The 18,745-nt window shown below is 33.3% G+C and overlaps 2 protein-coding genes across 2 annotated transcripts in view; one reads left to right on the top strand and one right to left on the bottom strand.

The window, feature by feature from the left end:
* Positions 1-15,076, top strand: part of LOC149899711 (uncharacterized) — a 38,902-nt gene extending 23,826 nt beyond the window's left edge. The window contains exons 5-8 of the mRNA XM_090114038.1: positions 7,983-8,136; positions 13,454-13,780; positions 13,892-14,493; positions 14,654-15,076. Of these exons, the coding sequence (XP_089970164.1) occupies positions 7,983-8,136; positions 13,454-13,780; positions 13,892-14,493; positions 14,654-14,700 (1,130 nt within the window). The 3' untranslated portion in view covers positions 14,701-15,076. The remainder of the gene's footprint in view (positions 1-7,982; positions 8,137-13,453; positions 13,781-13,891; positions 14,494-14,653) is intronic.
* A 436-nt stretch (positions 15,077-15,512) lies between these two features.
* On the bottom strand, positions 15,513-18,631 carry MED24 (mediator complex subunit 24). The gene has a single exon (XM_090113784.1). It carries the CDS (start codon positions 18,487-18,489, stop codon positions 15,553-15,555), a length of 2,937 nt encoding a protein of 978 aa, XP_089969910.1. The 5' UTR covers positions 18,490-18,631; the 3' UTR covers positions 15,513-15,552.
* Between the last annotated feature and the right edge of the window lie 114 nt (positions 18,632-18,745).

The following is an 18,745-nucleotide window of genomic DNA, read 5'->3' as shown; positions in this document are numbered from 1 at the left end:
TTAGTTTACTTTCCCGATGTATATGTAAGGCTAATTTTCACGTAAATGAAATTGTTACCGAATTTAGATGTGGAGCTTTTTTCGCTAAATTTGATACATATAAAATAACCTAAAAATTATATATTTAAAGATAAGATTTCGGAACGTTTTACTTAGTGAGTTATTTATAAAATATTTGGTAAAAATTTGAAAATCCTTTATAAATTGCTTAAAACTGTTTTACCCTTAGCTTAATATTATGAAGGTAAATGATTAACTTTCTTAAACTTCGTTACTTCACCTTTCTTAAAATATAAGAATACTTACATCGCTATACATTTTCCAAAGCTTCCCACGTTATTTCACTACCATTTAAACAATCCCATTGGTAAAATGTTAGACCACGTTCCTCAACCAATCGGTTTCATCGATACAAAGCGACGCTATTATTCCAATTTGTTATTATTTTGTACCATCCAATTATTCGGATTTACATTTATTTAAAGGGCAGGTAAGAAAGGTGAACAGAAAGTTTACACGTTGAGAATTAATGATGTTAGTAATTGAATGTCTAAGTTTTGTAAGAAGCTTCGCTACATTTCATTTTTATTTCAGTCAAATCTTAAACCCAACTACGTTTCAAACAAATGAAATGATAAAATATGCGAAGCAATTTGTCATTTTTACCACAATGTTCTAACTAATAAAACATCTGTGTGCTTATAATGTTAAATTGTTTCGATATATAATAGATTAGAGGTTAAATCTAGTTATTTCGCATACCAAATCTACCAGGATGAGCACAAAATACGCTAAATCCGGTACCCATTCTATAAAATATCAACATAAGCGCATCTGACATTAAAATACATCAATCTGTTAGCAGTAAGCGACTATAAGATTCCTAAGCGCTTTGCATTTATCCAATAATCCGTGATTAATCGTACCTTTGTGACCTGAATAGACCGCAATTAGAATACTTTAATGATTAATGAACGTGAACTTTTCCTTGAGCAAACATTTGGATATGAATTGTAGCATTTTTTGCTGGCTCTATATCAATCAAACATTATTTGGCAAAACAGGATATGTGTACACAATGGTTTTTAAACTATACAATAAAGATCTACAAACAGAAGTTTTTTATGTAATGCAATGGATAAATTATATATGTAGGTATTACAAAATATTTATTATAATGTGCAAATTCTTTTTTTTTTTTCTATGACTTATTCTCAAACCACATCTATAGTTCTGTTTGTCTTTACACAAACGTAACACTAAATACTAAATAAATACTAAAAATGTGTTTCAACGAAATGAATCTATCCTTCAACCCCTCACGTCCAAGAGAAAGTGTAGTTGACGCTTAGCGCGCGTGACGCTCGTGTGTGAACGCTTACCTCGTTCTACGTGAGCGATTAAATCGAACAAACTTACTACATCACTAGCGCCAAAACATGGACAAAGAATTTTAAACTTTAATCTCATAGCGCGGGAAAAATGAAATTTGAATTTCGAACGTCAATTTCGCAAAGGACTCGTGACTTGATAATTGACAGAAATCGAGGAGCGAAGTTTAAATTTGGAACGTTTTCAAAATACGCGACCATAGAGTTGATAATAGAAGTGTCATAATTCTTCATGGTAAAAAATGAATGCGCACCAACAATTATTATAAACTGTTATTAGGTACATTTTATACAATGTATAATTCATCGACAATCGTGCAACATATCTCACATATCTATAACTAGTAAGCATTTTTTACATTCAATCAATTAACAATTCTACCATAATATAAGATAAACATAACTCAATCACAATACAATTCCTTTAATTCATTTCCAATGAAGATAGACTACTTACTATGAAGTAGGTATAGAGTTTAGGAAAATATAATTTGAAAATATGTACTGTATAACGCATCGTACGGTCGTGTCGGTCGTGTTTACTTCCTTTATAAAGAATATAGATATCGTTGCTTTTATAAATAACTGAAAGGCAGGCAAAAGCTTAGCACCACGTAGCGTCCTAAGGCGTAGTGCACAAGAATAGATAACAATAAAATCTTGCCCATTAATCCCCTAAGATTGCATTCAATGTTTTTTTTTTTTTGATAATTGGTTCAAGGCCCATAAATATTACTTATTTTGTTACATTTATGATTTATACATGCAAGCTCTGGCGTAGGCCGACGAAAACAGCTCACAAATCAACTACTTTGCATGCGTATAATACGTTATAGAGGATAAACATTTGCTATAGTAAACCGCAATCTTGAGTCGTCAATCTGTGAATCTAAAACCAACATTGAAGATTGCACAAATAACTATCTGAGCCCTTATTACTATTTCGCAATCTACTTACTCCTACGCATTTCGGATACTCCCCTTAATACAATGCAATAAGGTACAAATTTAAATGCAGCAGCGCTTTCCAAGTGAATAATACTAGTTTTCGGTACAGAGTATTCATGTATCAAGTTTAGTGCATGCTCTATAATCTTAATAATTCGATATCTTAAGAATAAGAAAGTCGTTTATTTACTTGAATGCATTATGCGGATATTTAACAGTCGTGGTTTTATGATGTATCCGATGCAATCCTATGGGTCAGTTTAGATTATATTATTGTAGAATGAGTATATTTAGTTTATCAGCATTACACTTAATACAAGTTATAGCCTGAGAGTTAGCTAGTAAAATTATTATAAAAGCAATTAGCCATTATTAAATTAAAGCGTTCCTGATGAAAATTACATATTAATTATTTATCAACGGTTTTATATTATGCATGAATTTCTATTCTATGCAAATTATTTTGACATTTTTGAATCCCGGTTATTTTGCGACAGCTCCAGTTTATAAACAAACAATGGTATTTATATAATACCTACATTTTTAATTTTTATAAAATAATTAACTATATAATAACAACGAATATAGTTGAACTGAATAAAAACTAGTGTTAACGATTGATTTATAGCATTCTTTAAATACGTTTTGTCGCATGCCATTTAATAAGTAATGTACCTAATGCTATCAGATACTCGCCTTGTTGTTGATTTCCAATAACCATTAGCATAAAATTTCATTACACTGCATTTACACCTGCGATAAGTATCCAATGTTATTTAGATATTTTAATAATTAAAGTAATAAAATTTACATTTGTATGTTTATGTAATTTAACTACATAGTTCGAAGATCATCCACACAATGAATTTGCCGAAAACTATTAAACCAGTTAAACACGATTGACACTTAAATATAGAGATGTTTAATTATTCGTATTATTAATATTTCCATTTTGTATGATTTATAAAGTTAAGTCTCTTCTACTTCCGTAAGAGATCTCTTTTGAACAACAATCGTTCAAAAATCTCTCTCTAAATTTCTATAGGTAACCAAATTAACCTACTGAATGCTTGCTATATGTTTAATTTTAATAGCTTCGTTCAAATTGTGCTATTTATCGGTATTCGGTATAGACTATAGTTGTTGGTTTGATTTTAAGGCTTACATTATAAAGCTTTAAGCTTTTTCAGGGAATTAAAAAGCTTGTTGTGCAGGATTAGCTTAGAAAAAAATATTCATTCCTTTCTACCTTCCTATTAAATAAAATTATTTGTTCCTTCTTTCTTTTCCTTTACTAAAACCCCTACCACAGAATAATAACTAGTAGCTAGCCCCTACTTAAACGATTCCATTGTAACACTCATAACTTAATCGAGGAGGCGTAAACACCCATTTAACAGTTGTCTTCAAAATAAATGGCTTAAACAATATTGTATAAGATAGTGATTAAATTACAATTAATTCGAAGGTCCCGAGCCCACACGGATGTCCTGCAAAGCAAATAGAATGCATATTTAATAGTGACCTCAGGGCACTCCATATTTATTGCAGTGGTTTCATGCAACGAAACCTAAAACATACTTGTAACTGCTAATGAATTATTTGTTTTACTAATTGGATTCATATTTTATGTATTGATTTATATGACTGTGTTTATTATGATAACTTTACGGATGCAGGTATTCATGACTCTGTAATGTATGAATATTTTGATTTGGTTTCATAATTCATATTTTCTTAAATACGAGTGCAAGTAACATAAAGCACTTGGTTTCATAATCATTATACCCTAGTGTGCAAAATTATTCGTAGTAGCGTTGTTATGATTACAAATAAAGAGACTCGTAGAAATCTCTCTCTATAATGCATAGAAATCTATATTTTAAGAATAGAATTATATCACGTTATATTGTCTTCTCTCTTGATAAAAACTCATCTTATGAATAAATCAAGTTTTTAACACAATGAACATTCAGTTTTAATCTTTAAAACACACCTTATAAGTTGTTTTTATTTAAATTCCTTGTCATTCCCAGTTAGTACGCACTGAGATTAAGTTATAAAGAAAATATATCATTCAATTACAGTATCCCCTTAAAGGAAGAATGAATGTAATATTTCATTCCGTTTTCTGCTTGTTCCGTGATTTATGATACAATCTTGTAATACAATTTTCATATTTTAATACTAATAAACACTGTTGGATTTAATTACCGTGTAATTTGCATGAATATTCTGTGTGACTCTTATTTTAAAATGCAGAATGCAAGTTTTATCACAAATTTTTTTTTTTTTTTTTTTTTATAGCATTGGAAGGCAAACGAGCAGACGCAATGGCCGATGTTGATGGCAAAGTGCGTCGCCCATAGACGTCCATAACATACGTTATGGGTGTTGCCTACCATAGAGGGGAATGGGATGGGATAAAAACGGTCTTAAGGAGAAAGGTGGAGCTAACCGTGATTTAGGTAGCGGTGTGCTTTTGGCCTTTAAGAAACACATATGCTTTTTTCTTGAAATAACTCAAGTCGTAGTTCCTCGGAAAGACAGTCGATGGCAGATTATTCCAGATCTTACATGTCCGTGGAAGAAAGCTACGGTTGAAACGTACCGTTGTGCTGCGCCAACCATCCAGGTGGTGAGGATGGTATAGGCTTTTGTGGCGGGCTGTGCGATGATGGAATTGAGCGGCTGGAATAAGCTCAAACAGCTCTTCAGAACACTCCCCGTGATACAATCGGTAAAATATGGAAAGACACCCTAAGTCCCTTCTTAACGATAGAGGGTCAAGCTTTACGGTCAATCTGTGGTCGTTGATGATTCGAGCCGCTCGACGTTGGATGCGGTCAAGTGGAAGAAGTTGGTAGTTCGGGGCTCCAGCCCATAGATGAGAGCAATACTCCAAGTGGGGTCGCACCTGTGCTTTATATAGCAGCAGAAGGTGATTTGGCTCGAAGTATTGCCTCGATCTATTGAGCACACCCAACTTTTTAGAAGCCAGTTTAGCTTTTTCCAAATTCCCTTTAATTTATCATTATTGTGTGAGAAATAGTATTCTGTTAATATTAAACCATGGTATTCATTCACTTTCATTTTACTCAGATCTAAAAACATCGGAAAATATGTACCTATATTATAATCGAATTGAATAATATATAATCATACGTTGCATAATATTGATGATATTATGCAACGGTTATATTACCGTCAAATGTGGCTACTTGACCTTTACTTGGCAACTTGACCACACCTTCCGTTTAACAACAAAATATCAAATTTTGTAGAATTGAAAGCAAATTGACCTAAAGTATCGATGTTGGTAGGTTTTTAAAATATTAATTGGTAACATATTTTAATTTTAAAGCGGTAACGCTGTTGGTTCTCGCAATATAACGTATCGAAGTGTGACTGTGACTAAGGATATTTTGCCGGTGTCAGTATTATTATGTTTGTAGAGCTTAAACTGCACATCTCAGGTGAGTACAGTTTTGATATGTTGTGTAATAAACCCTAGAGATTGATTTTACAGTGGGAACTATCCAATTTTAGGCTCATCTGTCGAAATATTTGCTTGGGCATTGATGCCTCAGGTTAGGTCAAGTTGCCATCGACCGCTGCGTGGCAACTTGACCGACGCCTAGGGTTGACACAAAAAATAACGTGACTGCATTTTTTCCTTTTTTTATCTGTTTCGAGTTTTGCATAGTAAAATCAATAAATTTGCTGCAAATTTCGGACAATCCAGATACTTATACTCTCTTTGATGACAACGATTTAGCATATTTCTAATGAAAAATAAATGTTTCCTTACCTATTAATAAATACCTATAAGTATTAAGTAATATACATATACATATGTATTAAATTTAGTTTAATAAATAAATAGTTCATTAAAATTTGTGTCTTATTCGTGACAACCCTATCCGACATGTAATGCTTTGTATGAAATCATTACAAATCCCGTGGCAACTTGACCAGGTAGCCAGAGCCTAACAGTTTATTGTAAAGCTTCGGGCTGCAATATTTAAAAAGTCGAAGACTTAAAAAGTAATAGCAACTTAGCCTAAAACAAGAATGTTAAGCATCAACCTATGAAAACTGATGTGCAAGGTCAAGATACCACATCAGTGTCAACTTGACCTGTATTACGTTTATTTGTAAATAATGTCAGATTCAATATATTTTAAAGAAATACCTAGTAAAAGTGAATGATGAAATCATTCATGACATGAACAAATCATAAAATGTTAATAAAAGTTTAACATAAATAAGTTAGCTAAGAAAAAGAAAAAAAATGTGGTCAAGTAGCCACATTTGACCGGTACCTAAAGGAAAACCCATAGTTCTTACGAGATGTTTTATAACGACTGTATAAACTATATTTTTTTATGTATGTATGAGAATATAATATGTAGGTATAACTTATATTAATTATTATTAAACCAATTAATTATAGTGTATGGTAGTGTTGTAATTGCTCGCATTTATATTATTTAATTATCAACTGTATGTAATTCATATCTACATTTTAAATTAATAGTTTAACTAAAAAAGGAATAGAGAATGAACATTCTTTCTTTGAATAAAAATAGTCTCAACCTCATTATTAATTTCAGTAATAATTTAATAAGACTTTACCGTTATATAATTAAAAATAGGAAAGCAGTTTAATAAGGTGTCAATACCAAACGCACCTTATCAATCCGTTGGTAAACATTTTGACTGAACACCTGAGCTGATCAGTGTCCACCATATAAGGCAACGTGTCAGCCTACGAACCATTTCTGGCAATCGTAAATTACTATCATAACATCATTGTCAAATGTAAACATCTACTATTTATCAACTCATATCCCATTATCAACTTTAATTTAAAAGTAATAAAGTGTAAATTGAAAAGTTCACAGGTTGTTATGATTGTTAAATGTTCGTACCTTTTTGGGATGTGTGCCTTAAGCTTTGCTCGGTAATCTGTTTATTAACAATAGCCTTATATTAGAGCCATTCAATTATTACAATTCACACTCAATCGAACGTGAGATTGCTTATTCTCATATCAATACTGACAATGGATTTTTTAGGCGTTTAACCTTTGTCTGTACAATTAGACATAGCAATAAAATGCGAAGGAATATTATGCTAGTTTTATTGTGCCAAAGCTGTTTGCGTCTCGTTCAACAAATCAATTCCTAATTTTTATTACCATTGAAGATTTGATCTCGCTGTATTGCCTGTCTAGTGCCATTAAATATATTTTGAATTAATTAAAGTTTATGAAATGATTAGTTTAGTTCTAGAACGCATAAGTAAATGTAAGAGCATATTATGTTGAATATCTTCATCTCTATCAAAAATAGAGATGATGATAGTATGATAGATAGTAAATAATATCAAGGAAGATTATGCTCCGATTATAATTATATTTTCTAATAACTACATATATTTTCTAATAAAATTTCCTAAATAAAAAATATGGATATAATAAAATGTATGGGTTCGATGTGCAATGGAAATGTTGTCATTCAAAAAAAGCTTTACATATAAGTGGTAATGTCTTATACAAAGTTATGTAACGTTATGTTATCACAATAAAATCATATAAATCGCAGTTACACATTAAAATTTTTCCTATTTGTTTGCCAGTAACACAATCAGAACAAGAGAGGTCATGCATAGCGCTGCTTCGGTTGCAGAGGAGATGCGGCCAGTTCCTCTGGGTGCATACTGTTCTGCAGCTCAAAGACAACTTGGAGAACTCGCAGCGGCCTGTAATTGTATGCACCAATCAAGTTTTGAGGTAAGGTTTATATTTTACGTACCTACCCTTTATAGAAACCATAGACTAGATAAAAATATAGAACATACAGAACGAGATACTTTCATGCATGTATTCTTCACTGTAAAAAGAAATCTTTCTGTATTAGTTTTATTCAACTCTATTTTTATGGTTTAATTACAACTACTATTATATGTAATTAATCTCAATCGTAGAAATAAAATTTACAATACAAACTGGTTAAAACTATGCTGTACTATAGGACCAATACCATACCTATGAATAAATTGTATTATTACTCGCTATGAAGCCATTATTCCAAGCACTGATAATAGTCACACACATAAGTTAAATAGAAATAGAATGCACATTCATATTATTTAAGTATTTAATTTCAAAATCGAATAATGTGTAAAGGTAACTTATAGAGACATCGTTCGTCCTAGAGCCTTGTAATTGAGATAAAAGCACATGAGTGTAGTAAAGGGTATGATGGTATTTATCGTAAACAGCCGACGAGGTATTATGATTACGGGCTTAGTTCTCGTGTGTACGGCACACAGTAATTATGAATTAACTTGTAATTGGTCAATTTTCTTGGGAATTATTTGTTCGACGTATGTTTACGCTTTTAACTTGTGTGGCGTATTGTACCGAACTAAACCAAGTTTTATTTATGCAGCAGTTTTAGATATGCGAAGTTTTTGTTGTGGCTCTATTTATTTTTACCTGTTTATATATAACTTATTATAAAAAGATATTAAAATAATAGAAACTACCTACATCTATTGTACTGAAATTCTGTTCAAAATAGGTAAGATCTTCGAGAAAGATCTTCTTCCATTGATAACCATTTACAAAGTAAAATAATCCCTTTGACCATTTTTTGTGATTAATATTCATGTTAAAAATCCCATCGTTGCAACAACTAATTGGCTTTAAAGCTGTTCTATTAAGTGAGCGATAATACCAGCCTGTATAGTACACTCGACTTTGAAAAATTGCTGCCATAATTTAAAGCGGTCACTTACAAACTTCCCTATTGAGATATCAATACAAAATGACGTCGGACTACGTAGAGCTCGCGTAAACACTGGCCCCCTACTATGGTCTTGTCTAGTCTAAACTCACGTTTCGAAATACCGCATACTCCGGTGCGAAAACTTATTTGTTTCACATTGGAGCTGTCGATTTACAAACGAATCGGCACAGGGTATTCGTAGTAAGAGATACAGCGAATAAATATTGTAAGGGGGTGATTTATGAAGTCAGAGCGCGTCTAGCGAACCGATCGGCCGACCGATGTTGCTATCCGATGGTTTGAAATATGCTCGCAAAGGGCTATTGTTGTGATGTGAGAAACGGTGTTTAACAAGCGCCGCGTTTGATCGATGGCGCTCCGCTAACTTTATTCTCGACCGTATTTTATAGCGCGAAAATACGCGAAAAGCCAGCTAATTTTGTAAAATTACACCTCCAGCTATCTCGTTTAAGAGAATTGAATCTAGTTTGTTTTCTGCTCTTCGCAAGATAACATTGTTTAAGCGAAACACATTATTACTTCAAGCCTATATTTTATTACAAAAAAGTATTTAGCACTTTACAATGTTTATGTTTTTTTGGGTGAGGATCATAATCAAGTATTTGGTAATAAATAAGGATATACAGGATATAGGTCACCTATTACTTTACAAAGAAAATCAATCAGTTAAATTTGCCAGAGGTACCTCATTACAAAAACGGATTAACAGTAAGATTGTATCAACCATGTTCATATTAATAGCAGCATAGTTCTTTTAAACGCTGGACCAACTCGAACTATTTGTCACGAGTTAATATGCGCTTGTAATAAATATCAATTAGGTAGGAACAAGCAGCGGTTGTATTAATGAGAGGCGAGGTAATATCGCCAGGGTTCGCGCCTAATGTCACCGACAGCCAAGATTTAACCGGTAACTGGCTCATTATACAGTGACTAAGATTGGAATTAATCGCCGGTAGGAGGCTTCGAGATTGTAAATCTAAATTAATATCAGCTGAGTGGGTGACAGTTCGCTTGACCTAAACAATCAGCGGCCACAGGGCACAGGCACAAGCTCTGTGCACTAAACTAGACGTTTGGTGTAAGTTACAAAATGTAGTTGGGAATATTTTCTTTTGAAATACAATAACGAATAGCTAAAGAGCAGAGACACATTAGGCAATAGTAAAATAGGCACCTAATTATTGATTGCTCTCAAAACAATTCTACATTGTTAAAATTTATAGGTAAACAGAAAAATCGTTTCTTGATTTATCCCTATACCTAAGTAGGTATTATAAAACAAAAATAGCTTTCAATTCATATTAAACATAATTCAATTTTAACTTTCAAATACCTCCTGCTTGATTATCACTGAAGAGAAACATATACACAAGTAAAGTATGTAGGTATTTGCACCAAATACATAAGTAATTTATCTTTCATATGCTTTATAGGTAATATTTGTTGCTTCACCTCACATTTATATGAATAATATTGAACTAGAGTGCTGTGGTTTTGCTAAGCGTTATCATCGTCCATAACTTAGACCACAAATATTCTTGGTACACCTCTGATATGCTTACAAGCTCGGCTGCATTGTTTGCCAGATTACGTCATTTGTCACGCGTCTGGCGCAACTTTTGGCTTTGTGCTTTTCACACTGTCACTCTTATTAAAAGCAGTATGTGGGGAATAACATTCCGGTTATAGTGTGTGCTTTAATGGCGTCAAATAAATTAGGTTCATAGAATAACTTTTAATAGTTAGGAGTAAATTTGTGCGACCAATTAAGATTAATTATACTTTGGGTTTAAAGGTCTTTGTTATTTGCATTTGGATGCAAAACTGTTTGTTAATTAAAACATAGATGTTAAATTACGTAAAATGTACTGAGGATATAACTTCTGTAATCTCGAAGAAGATTTAGTTCTAGGTGATAGTTTAAGTCGCATAACTATTGAGAAATAGTACCTGAATACTATTTCACTATAAAGTTTACAGAAACACCCAATACAGATATAGGAACACGAGATAATTGGACCTAAGCTCTTTCGACATAATATATTTATTCATTTTTCTGACACCAACATATCGAATAGGTAGATATAACTACCTAGAAGTAATGATGTAGGTAGGTAATTCTATAAAATACAAAAAAAATACAACTGATCCAATGAATTTACTTTCAATTTTATGTAGATAGTGGAATTTATCTTCAATTCTACGTAGATGTAGATTAACATTAATTTTCATCAGTCTCTTACGAGACGTAGGTTCTAAAAACGATGTGCTTATAAAAGCTTCACAAGAGATGAATTTATGCCTCTCCGTGCGATATGAATTGAGTAGATCTTTTTAATAAATAAAATACGTTTATAAGAGGTCTGTACGCAAATTGTCATCATGTTTACCGCCTACGTCATGTCTGCAAGATTTATGCGTTCAGAGGAAGCAGACGCAAATTGGCGGGAAACGGCCATATTTATACGCTCCTCAATATTCCATTAACTTTGTTATGCATAGCTAGACCCAGCCGGTTTACTGTTTACGCATACAATTAAAATTTATGCGAATGAAATATATCTCGAGTATTTAAAGTACGTTTAAGTTATTCATTTAAAATAAATTTTATGGTTATTATATCGTTTTATGCGAGATATCGAAACGTGGTCCGAACTCCAACTTGGTCTGCGGAATAATAAAAGCGAACTTGAATTTTCCCCTTCTTATTGAATTAATATTTCGACTTTTATTAGTAATGGTACCAATAAACTTAACAATAAAATAAACAATGGAATAGTCGCCACAATTATACTGGTAGGTAAACTGAGCATCAAGAGACATCAAAGCTGGAAGTATAATGAATCACGTTTACCCGAAGGTCAAGTTCATTATGCACAACGTGTGTACGGCGTTGCTTTATCCATTTACCCTTTGATACCAGCTATCTCCTAATGCAATGCAAAAGCGATTTGTCCTCCGTCCAACAAATCTCAACTTTGACGTACATTCGCATCCAGAGCTTGATATAAACATTTAGATGTTTTAACAGTGTCCCTGAACCTTTTAATACTCGGTAGGTATTTGGAGATTGGCATATTACGATTGTTCTGTTGAAAACAAATGCTAAATGAACTCGATTTATTGATATCCTTCCAGGAGGAAATGTATAATATATAAAATTTATGAGGTTTGCAATATAGATATCGAGCATATAGAGCATCTTTTCAATCCACGACGAAGCCTAATTTTATAACCAGCTTTAATTTATTTAGCCTGTTTAAAATTTTAACATATTTTGTTTCGTATGATTGTTACTTTTGTAACTGACAGTACTTACCGAACAGTTGCTACCTATATAGATCCAGGACTAAGTCCAACTATGTGACATTTCCCTGCATCCACTATCTTAAAGGTTTCTTACGCTAGAGTTAACGCTAAAGGTTATATTATTACGATTTAAACACAAATACCTATCTCTCGACAATCGTCAAATTGAATGTTATTATTGACGACATTACCTAAACTGTAGACTGTAGGTAGGTATTGAACACATAATATATTATGCAGCGTATAGAAACGAGAAAAAAATGAATCTTATCTATGTAGATAACATATCTGTTATGTAACAGATAGGTACCTAGGTATGCAATCCGATTGTTCGCATATATTTTATCTATTAAATGTCGTCTCTAAATTATGTAATAATAAATAATTATCTATGGAAACGATTATAAAGTAACATTTTTAATGTTAACTAGCGGTCCGCCCCGGCTTCGCCCGTGGTACATATGAAAAATAGATGTTGGCCGATTCTCAGACTTACCCGATATGCACAGAAAATTTCATGAGAATCGGTCCACCCGTTTCGGAGGAGTATGCAGACTAACATTGTGACACGAGAATTTTATATATATAAGAAGATTTAACATGTTGCTTACACACTATACACTTTACAAAACACCTAGACAACATAAAATTAACGATAGGTACATTCTCTGTCTACAAACGACTTATAAAAAGTGGAGCAATAAGTTTTATAGATGGACATAATACACGTTTTACGCATGTGGATCTACCCTTTTCTCCTGGTACCTACCTTGCTACTAATATAAACATTAAACTTTAGTGGTTCCCATTCTGAAGTCCTACTAATGGGCAAAACATGTTAAGTCGTTAATAGGTATGTAAGTGCGAATTTCTCCTTCAGAAAAAAGTGTTACCTATAAAACTTACATTAAAATGCCAATAGATAACAAAAGCAGGCATCTGTAACGTTATATTTTGTATTTCATTGCTTTATTTTGTCAACAGTGAACAAGAAGCAGCCGTTATGAAAGCGAATCCGTGGCTGTACCATTATTATGCAGTGCAATCAAAACTTCACTACGGGTTGGCATACGAAGCCGCTACAAGGATGTATGGCCCACCGCCTCCCGATATACAAGTTTACCCACCAGCGATGCAGTATGCCCCAACTCCACCTGTCTGCATAAATGGAAGTCAACCTGTAATGATGCCCAACACAAACCTCCAGCCGCATATACCGCATGTGCCTCCGCATTTGACACCCATACACTATGCGTACGAGAGACCAGACAATGGCCCAGTTGACTATTCTGTATCACTTCAAGACAGCAGGTAAGACCAACAATCGGTAGCAGTTATAAGAATTCATAAAATATATGGCCACTTCTGACCCTAACGTAATCAGATATCCTATGTAAATTTAACTATAGATTTCCATTCCAGGTATCCCAATATACGAATTGAAGATACGAGACTACAACCAAATGTTAAGAAAAAAAGTAAATCTGAAGAAAAGCCAAATACACCTGTTCCTAATATGTCGCCTCGTTTTGTAAATAGCTCTGGTGGAGATACATTAGTTGCAGTAGCGGGTGCGATCGTGAGTCGGAGGCCAGGCTCAAAAAATTTTAATACACCGGAATCAGAGATGATTGATCAGTGGAATCCGAGTCCAACTTGGTCTGAATCGGCGTTACAAAAAGTTCCAGATGTTTGCCAACAAGACCTAAGCCCCTACGCTACAACGACGCCACCTACGCCTTCTGGAACGCCATCAGCATATACTCATAACTATAGCCATACTTTTGTTTTCGACTGGTCGCCAGAACAGTATGTTCCTCATACTAACAATAGATGTAGTACAGTAACGTCTGAAAGTTCCTATCAGCAAACTTGGAGAAATCAAAGAGCAACTTTTCCGAATACGGATGGAACGACGGATGAGAACTGTAATCCTAATAGATTAAGCTTAACAATGAGAGTCAGCAGAACTCCGCCTGAACACGCAGCGCCAGTTGAAGGAGAAATTCTTAGAAGACAAATTGGTAAGTTTATTTATCAGCCACAACAATAATGTACCTAGTTACATCGAAATGAAAACCACAAAAATTACCAGAATGTAATCGCAGTAATCGCCTGAATTTTCAGCGTCTTCTTAAAGCTATTGATAATTTTAGCCATGCCTATATTAATTTTTTGTTTCAGACGGGCCCCACCCAGATTCACCAGGTGCCAAAAAGCCAGCGTTATAACTATAGCATAAATTATACCTATCAATATATAGTAAATTACTTTGTTCGTTACCTTTACAACTAGATATTATTTATGTATGATAAATGTTCTGGAACTCTCCTGTGATCTTCGTGTTTATAAGAATTTTGTATAATATATAAATAAAAATATTTTGTAAATTATTTTTACATAAAATAAATGTACAAAATGTAACGATACCGTCCATTAAAGTTATACATCACATTAAATGTGAATACTGTATGAACTGTAATATTTTTGTAAATAATGTTAAATAATTTAAAATCTTATTTAAGGCACATTTATTTCTACACCCTTTGTGCAATTGTTGGTTTTCATATATTTTAGGTATTGAATTTGTACTTAGTCTTTAGTTTAGTAGTCATATTTTACATTCCACTTAGAAAAAATATAACTAAGTATAACCTACATTTAAAAAATCCATTGTCCAGTTGTCGACTATGAAATATTATTTCTTAAATTAATATTTCAACAAAACAATATCGAGTGATTTTTTCTTGAATTTAATGCAAAAAATACATACAGTCTAGTGTTTATTTAAAATTTTAAATATTCCATGATTTTGAGTACATTTGATATCCAATCATATAGGAATGGATGGTTTGAATATGTAATAAATCGATAAATAGTTAAATTGTAAAAACAAACATAAATTAAAATTTATTTTACTTCAAGTTGCTTAAATTTTAAATAAAGCATTGTGAATACAACACATTTTTTATTATTTATTCCTCCTCAATCCTTTCCTTTTTTATTTAATCCTTTAACAGTATGAATAAAAAATGGCAGTATATTTAATTTATTTATTTCTTATATCAACAATAATATTATTATCATTCAGGCCTCAAGCGCATATTTCGCAATAGACACAAATCTCTAGCAGCATCTTTCCTGCCATAGGCAGAAGTTAAATCATACAATCTCAGAATTAATCCAACATTAAAGTTTTCTGGGAGTGCTTTAATCAATATAGGAACCAATTCACTGGGCATTTTTTGGAGAACCAACTGTACTCTGTCCTGTCCACACTGAATTATATAAACCAAAAATTGGAAAATAAACTGTGTTTGCGGCGTAACTTGTCCATTTTTTCCCGCCAATTGAGAGAATGATTTAAAAAGCATTTCTAAACATGTCTGCATTGGTTCTTTTAACACAATTCCGGATGAACTTTGCCCCTGAGAATAATACATGGCATCTGATGAATTATCATTAAGTCTTCTCAACTTGCTAGACGACATAGTATCCAAATCATCCGCGTCATCATGACGTCGCTTTCTAGAACCTTGGCTTTTTAGTTGCGTGCTTTGTCCTAAAGCAGCAAAGATACAGTAGACACACAACTTGGCCAGTATAGTAGACTGTGGTTCAACTAATTCTTCACTTATTTTGGCATTATACAAATATAGTGGTAAAACATGCTGTAGCAATGCTTCTGTACATCTCTCAATATCCAAATGAAACATTGCAAGGACAATGTCTACAGAACGGTTAAGGTCTTCTTGATACCTGTACTTCAAGGTTTCTTTTATCAAGTTAGATACAAACCACACAGGGCCAGCAGTGTTTAAAAGACTCTGCACTATGTGAGTAGCATCAATATGCAGGTATCCCCTTGTCTTCACATCCTCCCATATTGCTTGTAATTGTTCTAAAATTGGTTGGCGTGAAATAATGCTATGAGATGAAGTGATAGCTTTTGTTTTAGGAACAGATGGTGGATGTACATCATATTGCATCTTCCTTATAATCTGACACATTAAAATTGCACGCTCTTTAAAATTGTCAATCTGTGCTAATTCCACATCATTTGGAGGTGTTATCAATTGTTGCACCATATTTATAGGTTTTAATAAAGCATCTTGATGGACAACATTGAGATATGAACATAGCCACACTGCACCACACACAGCTAATGACGCCATTTTCTGTCTCATAGAATCGAGCATCCTTTTCACATTTGCAATAGAAATTGATCCTTGTTCCCAAGCAAATAGAATCTCTTTCATTACTCCACTTACATTCATACACAGGTCATGTGGTTTTAAATTAGTATTTTTGAAATCAAAATCAGAAGCACTGAGATGATGAATGAAAATGTCCACTAACTGCTGGTCACATTTCTGCAGGATCTGGTTTGGACATTTATATGCTCCCTTGTGCGGCATACAATCTCTGACCCATTGCTCAAAGAAAGAATCACCGTTTTCTTCTAAGACGGCTTCAACACCATAATCTTGGACAATGGAACACAGAATTAAGAATGATATATCAAAAATATACACTTTTGACTGAGATGCTCCCTTTTCACTGGCTGCTACTAGAGCAAATTCATTGAATTTAATAAGTCTTGATACAAACAGTTTCAGTTTCCCTTCTACGGTTGCTACTGCTATAATAGTATCCAATGTAGTTCCTCCAACTATTTGGCATAGCATCACTGACAATGATTCCTGAGTTTTATGAAAGTCTCCTCCCATTGTCTTCAGAATCCCAGCTAAAGTGGGTTCAGCCCTTGTTATGAATGACGGAACAGATCCCTGTAAACCAGTTGGCTCCAATTTTTGTAATTTAATATCTTTAGTTTCTCGCTTTTGATTAAAATATGACAGGTGATTCTCCGTTAATACATTTAACTTTAGCAATGGTTCTAACAATGACATAACACAATTGCAAGAATTCTTTGCATCTACAACATCAAGCAGAGGCGAACTTTGTAATAACTTTTCAAATGCTTCTATAATCTCCACTGAATTATCACCTTCTTTACTTGGAGTACCACATGTGTTATGAAGGTATTGAATAACTTGCGGTATTTTTAGGAAAGTAAAAGCAGCCCATAATGCTTGTTTCGAGGCATCATTGCTTGCATCGTTGAGCGAAACAAAACAAGCTTTTATTAATTCACAGTAGAGCCTTGATAGAGAAAATCCTTTTATTCTCTGTACCATCAATAGTTGGTTTGATAGTTGTTGCATATCTGCACTTGGATTAGCCAGCACATGAATAGCAATAAGGGCTTGTAGGCAGTGTGAAACTAATTCAGGTTTACTGTTTAAAGGTGCTATTTTATCAACATCCATATTACATATCTTTTGTAGTGTATCATGTATAGTAACAGGCGCTTTGAATTGTGTATTCATCATCATAAATGCAGTGATTTCCTGACATTTCTTTGTAACTTCACTGTACTCTTCTGGGTCATTTTGCTTAGCCAAATAGAACATAGCTAGCAAAAAATCTGAATGTACTATGGAATTGAGTAAAGATGTAGACTTCTCTAAAAGTTCTTGACTTTGAATTGGATTTGATGATGGGTACTTACTCAGTGAATAATGATATACTTGCAAAAGCCACAGTATAATAGATGAAACAGCATTTGCTAATATTTCTTCTTCCATCTTCCCACGGCATGTTATTCCATCAATGAAACTCTCAAGAAACTCCAGTAGGCTAAGTATGCAATGTGGTTTGTGAAAAGAGTCAAATTTTGCTATCCTCTGAAGCACTGCAGCGTAAGACACAATGTGTGAGGCTAATGAATGTTTCAAGTAAGATATCACTAACTGGTTAGCACCACATCCCACCATAGCTTGTTGAAGAATACAGTCAGCAAGATTGTATAGATCACCACTCACACCTCTAGGTAGTATCGTTTTAATATTGATACCCCACTGAATATCAGTCCATCGTTCACGCCAAGCTTTTAATATCAAAGCCTTCAATGAACTCGTTTTACTCGTCATTTTAGATGCATCCATTGTCACCATCTTTCATACGGCTAAACTAAACTTAGATCCTTATGAAGCCACAACACTAATATCAAATATTCTTCAATATGTTCATATCGTTTCAGTTATTAATTTAAGTTAATATAAATTTACGCTAACGAAGCGAAAACTGCTTTGAAGTTTGAATAACAGTAATCTGACAGATGACAGATTGCGTCGATTGTCAACATGAGCGTGGCGTAAAATCAAAAATGTCTCTGAATGTGTTCCTCTGGATAATCATATTATCACGTTT

This window comes from Colias eurytheme, chromosome 20, assembly GCF_061535395.1.
Source record: "Colias eurytheme isolate Ceu_HAF_F1 chromosome 20, ilColEury1 Martin Lab GWU primary, whole genome shotgun sequence".
Classification (NCBI taxonomy): domain Eukaryota; kingdom Metazoa; phylum Arthropoda; class Insecta; order Lepidoptera; family Pieridae; genus Colias; species Colias eurytheme.
This window is presented reverse-complemented; position numbering and strand designations above follow the sequence as displayed.

Coding starts and splice junctions, on each gene's coding strand:
- MED24 (XM_090113784.1), bottom strand. CDS start 18,489: ATGGTGACAATGGATGCATCTAAAATGACGAGTAAAACGAGTTCATTG.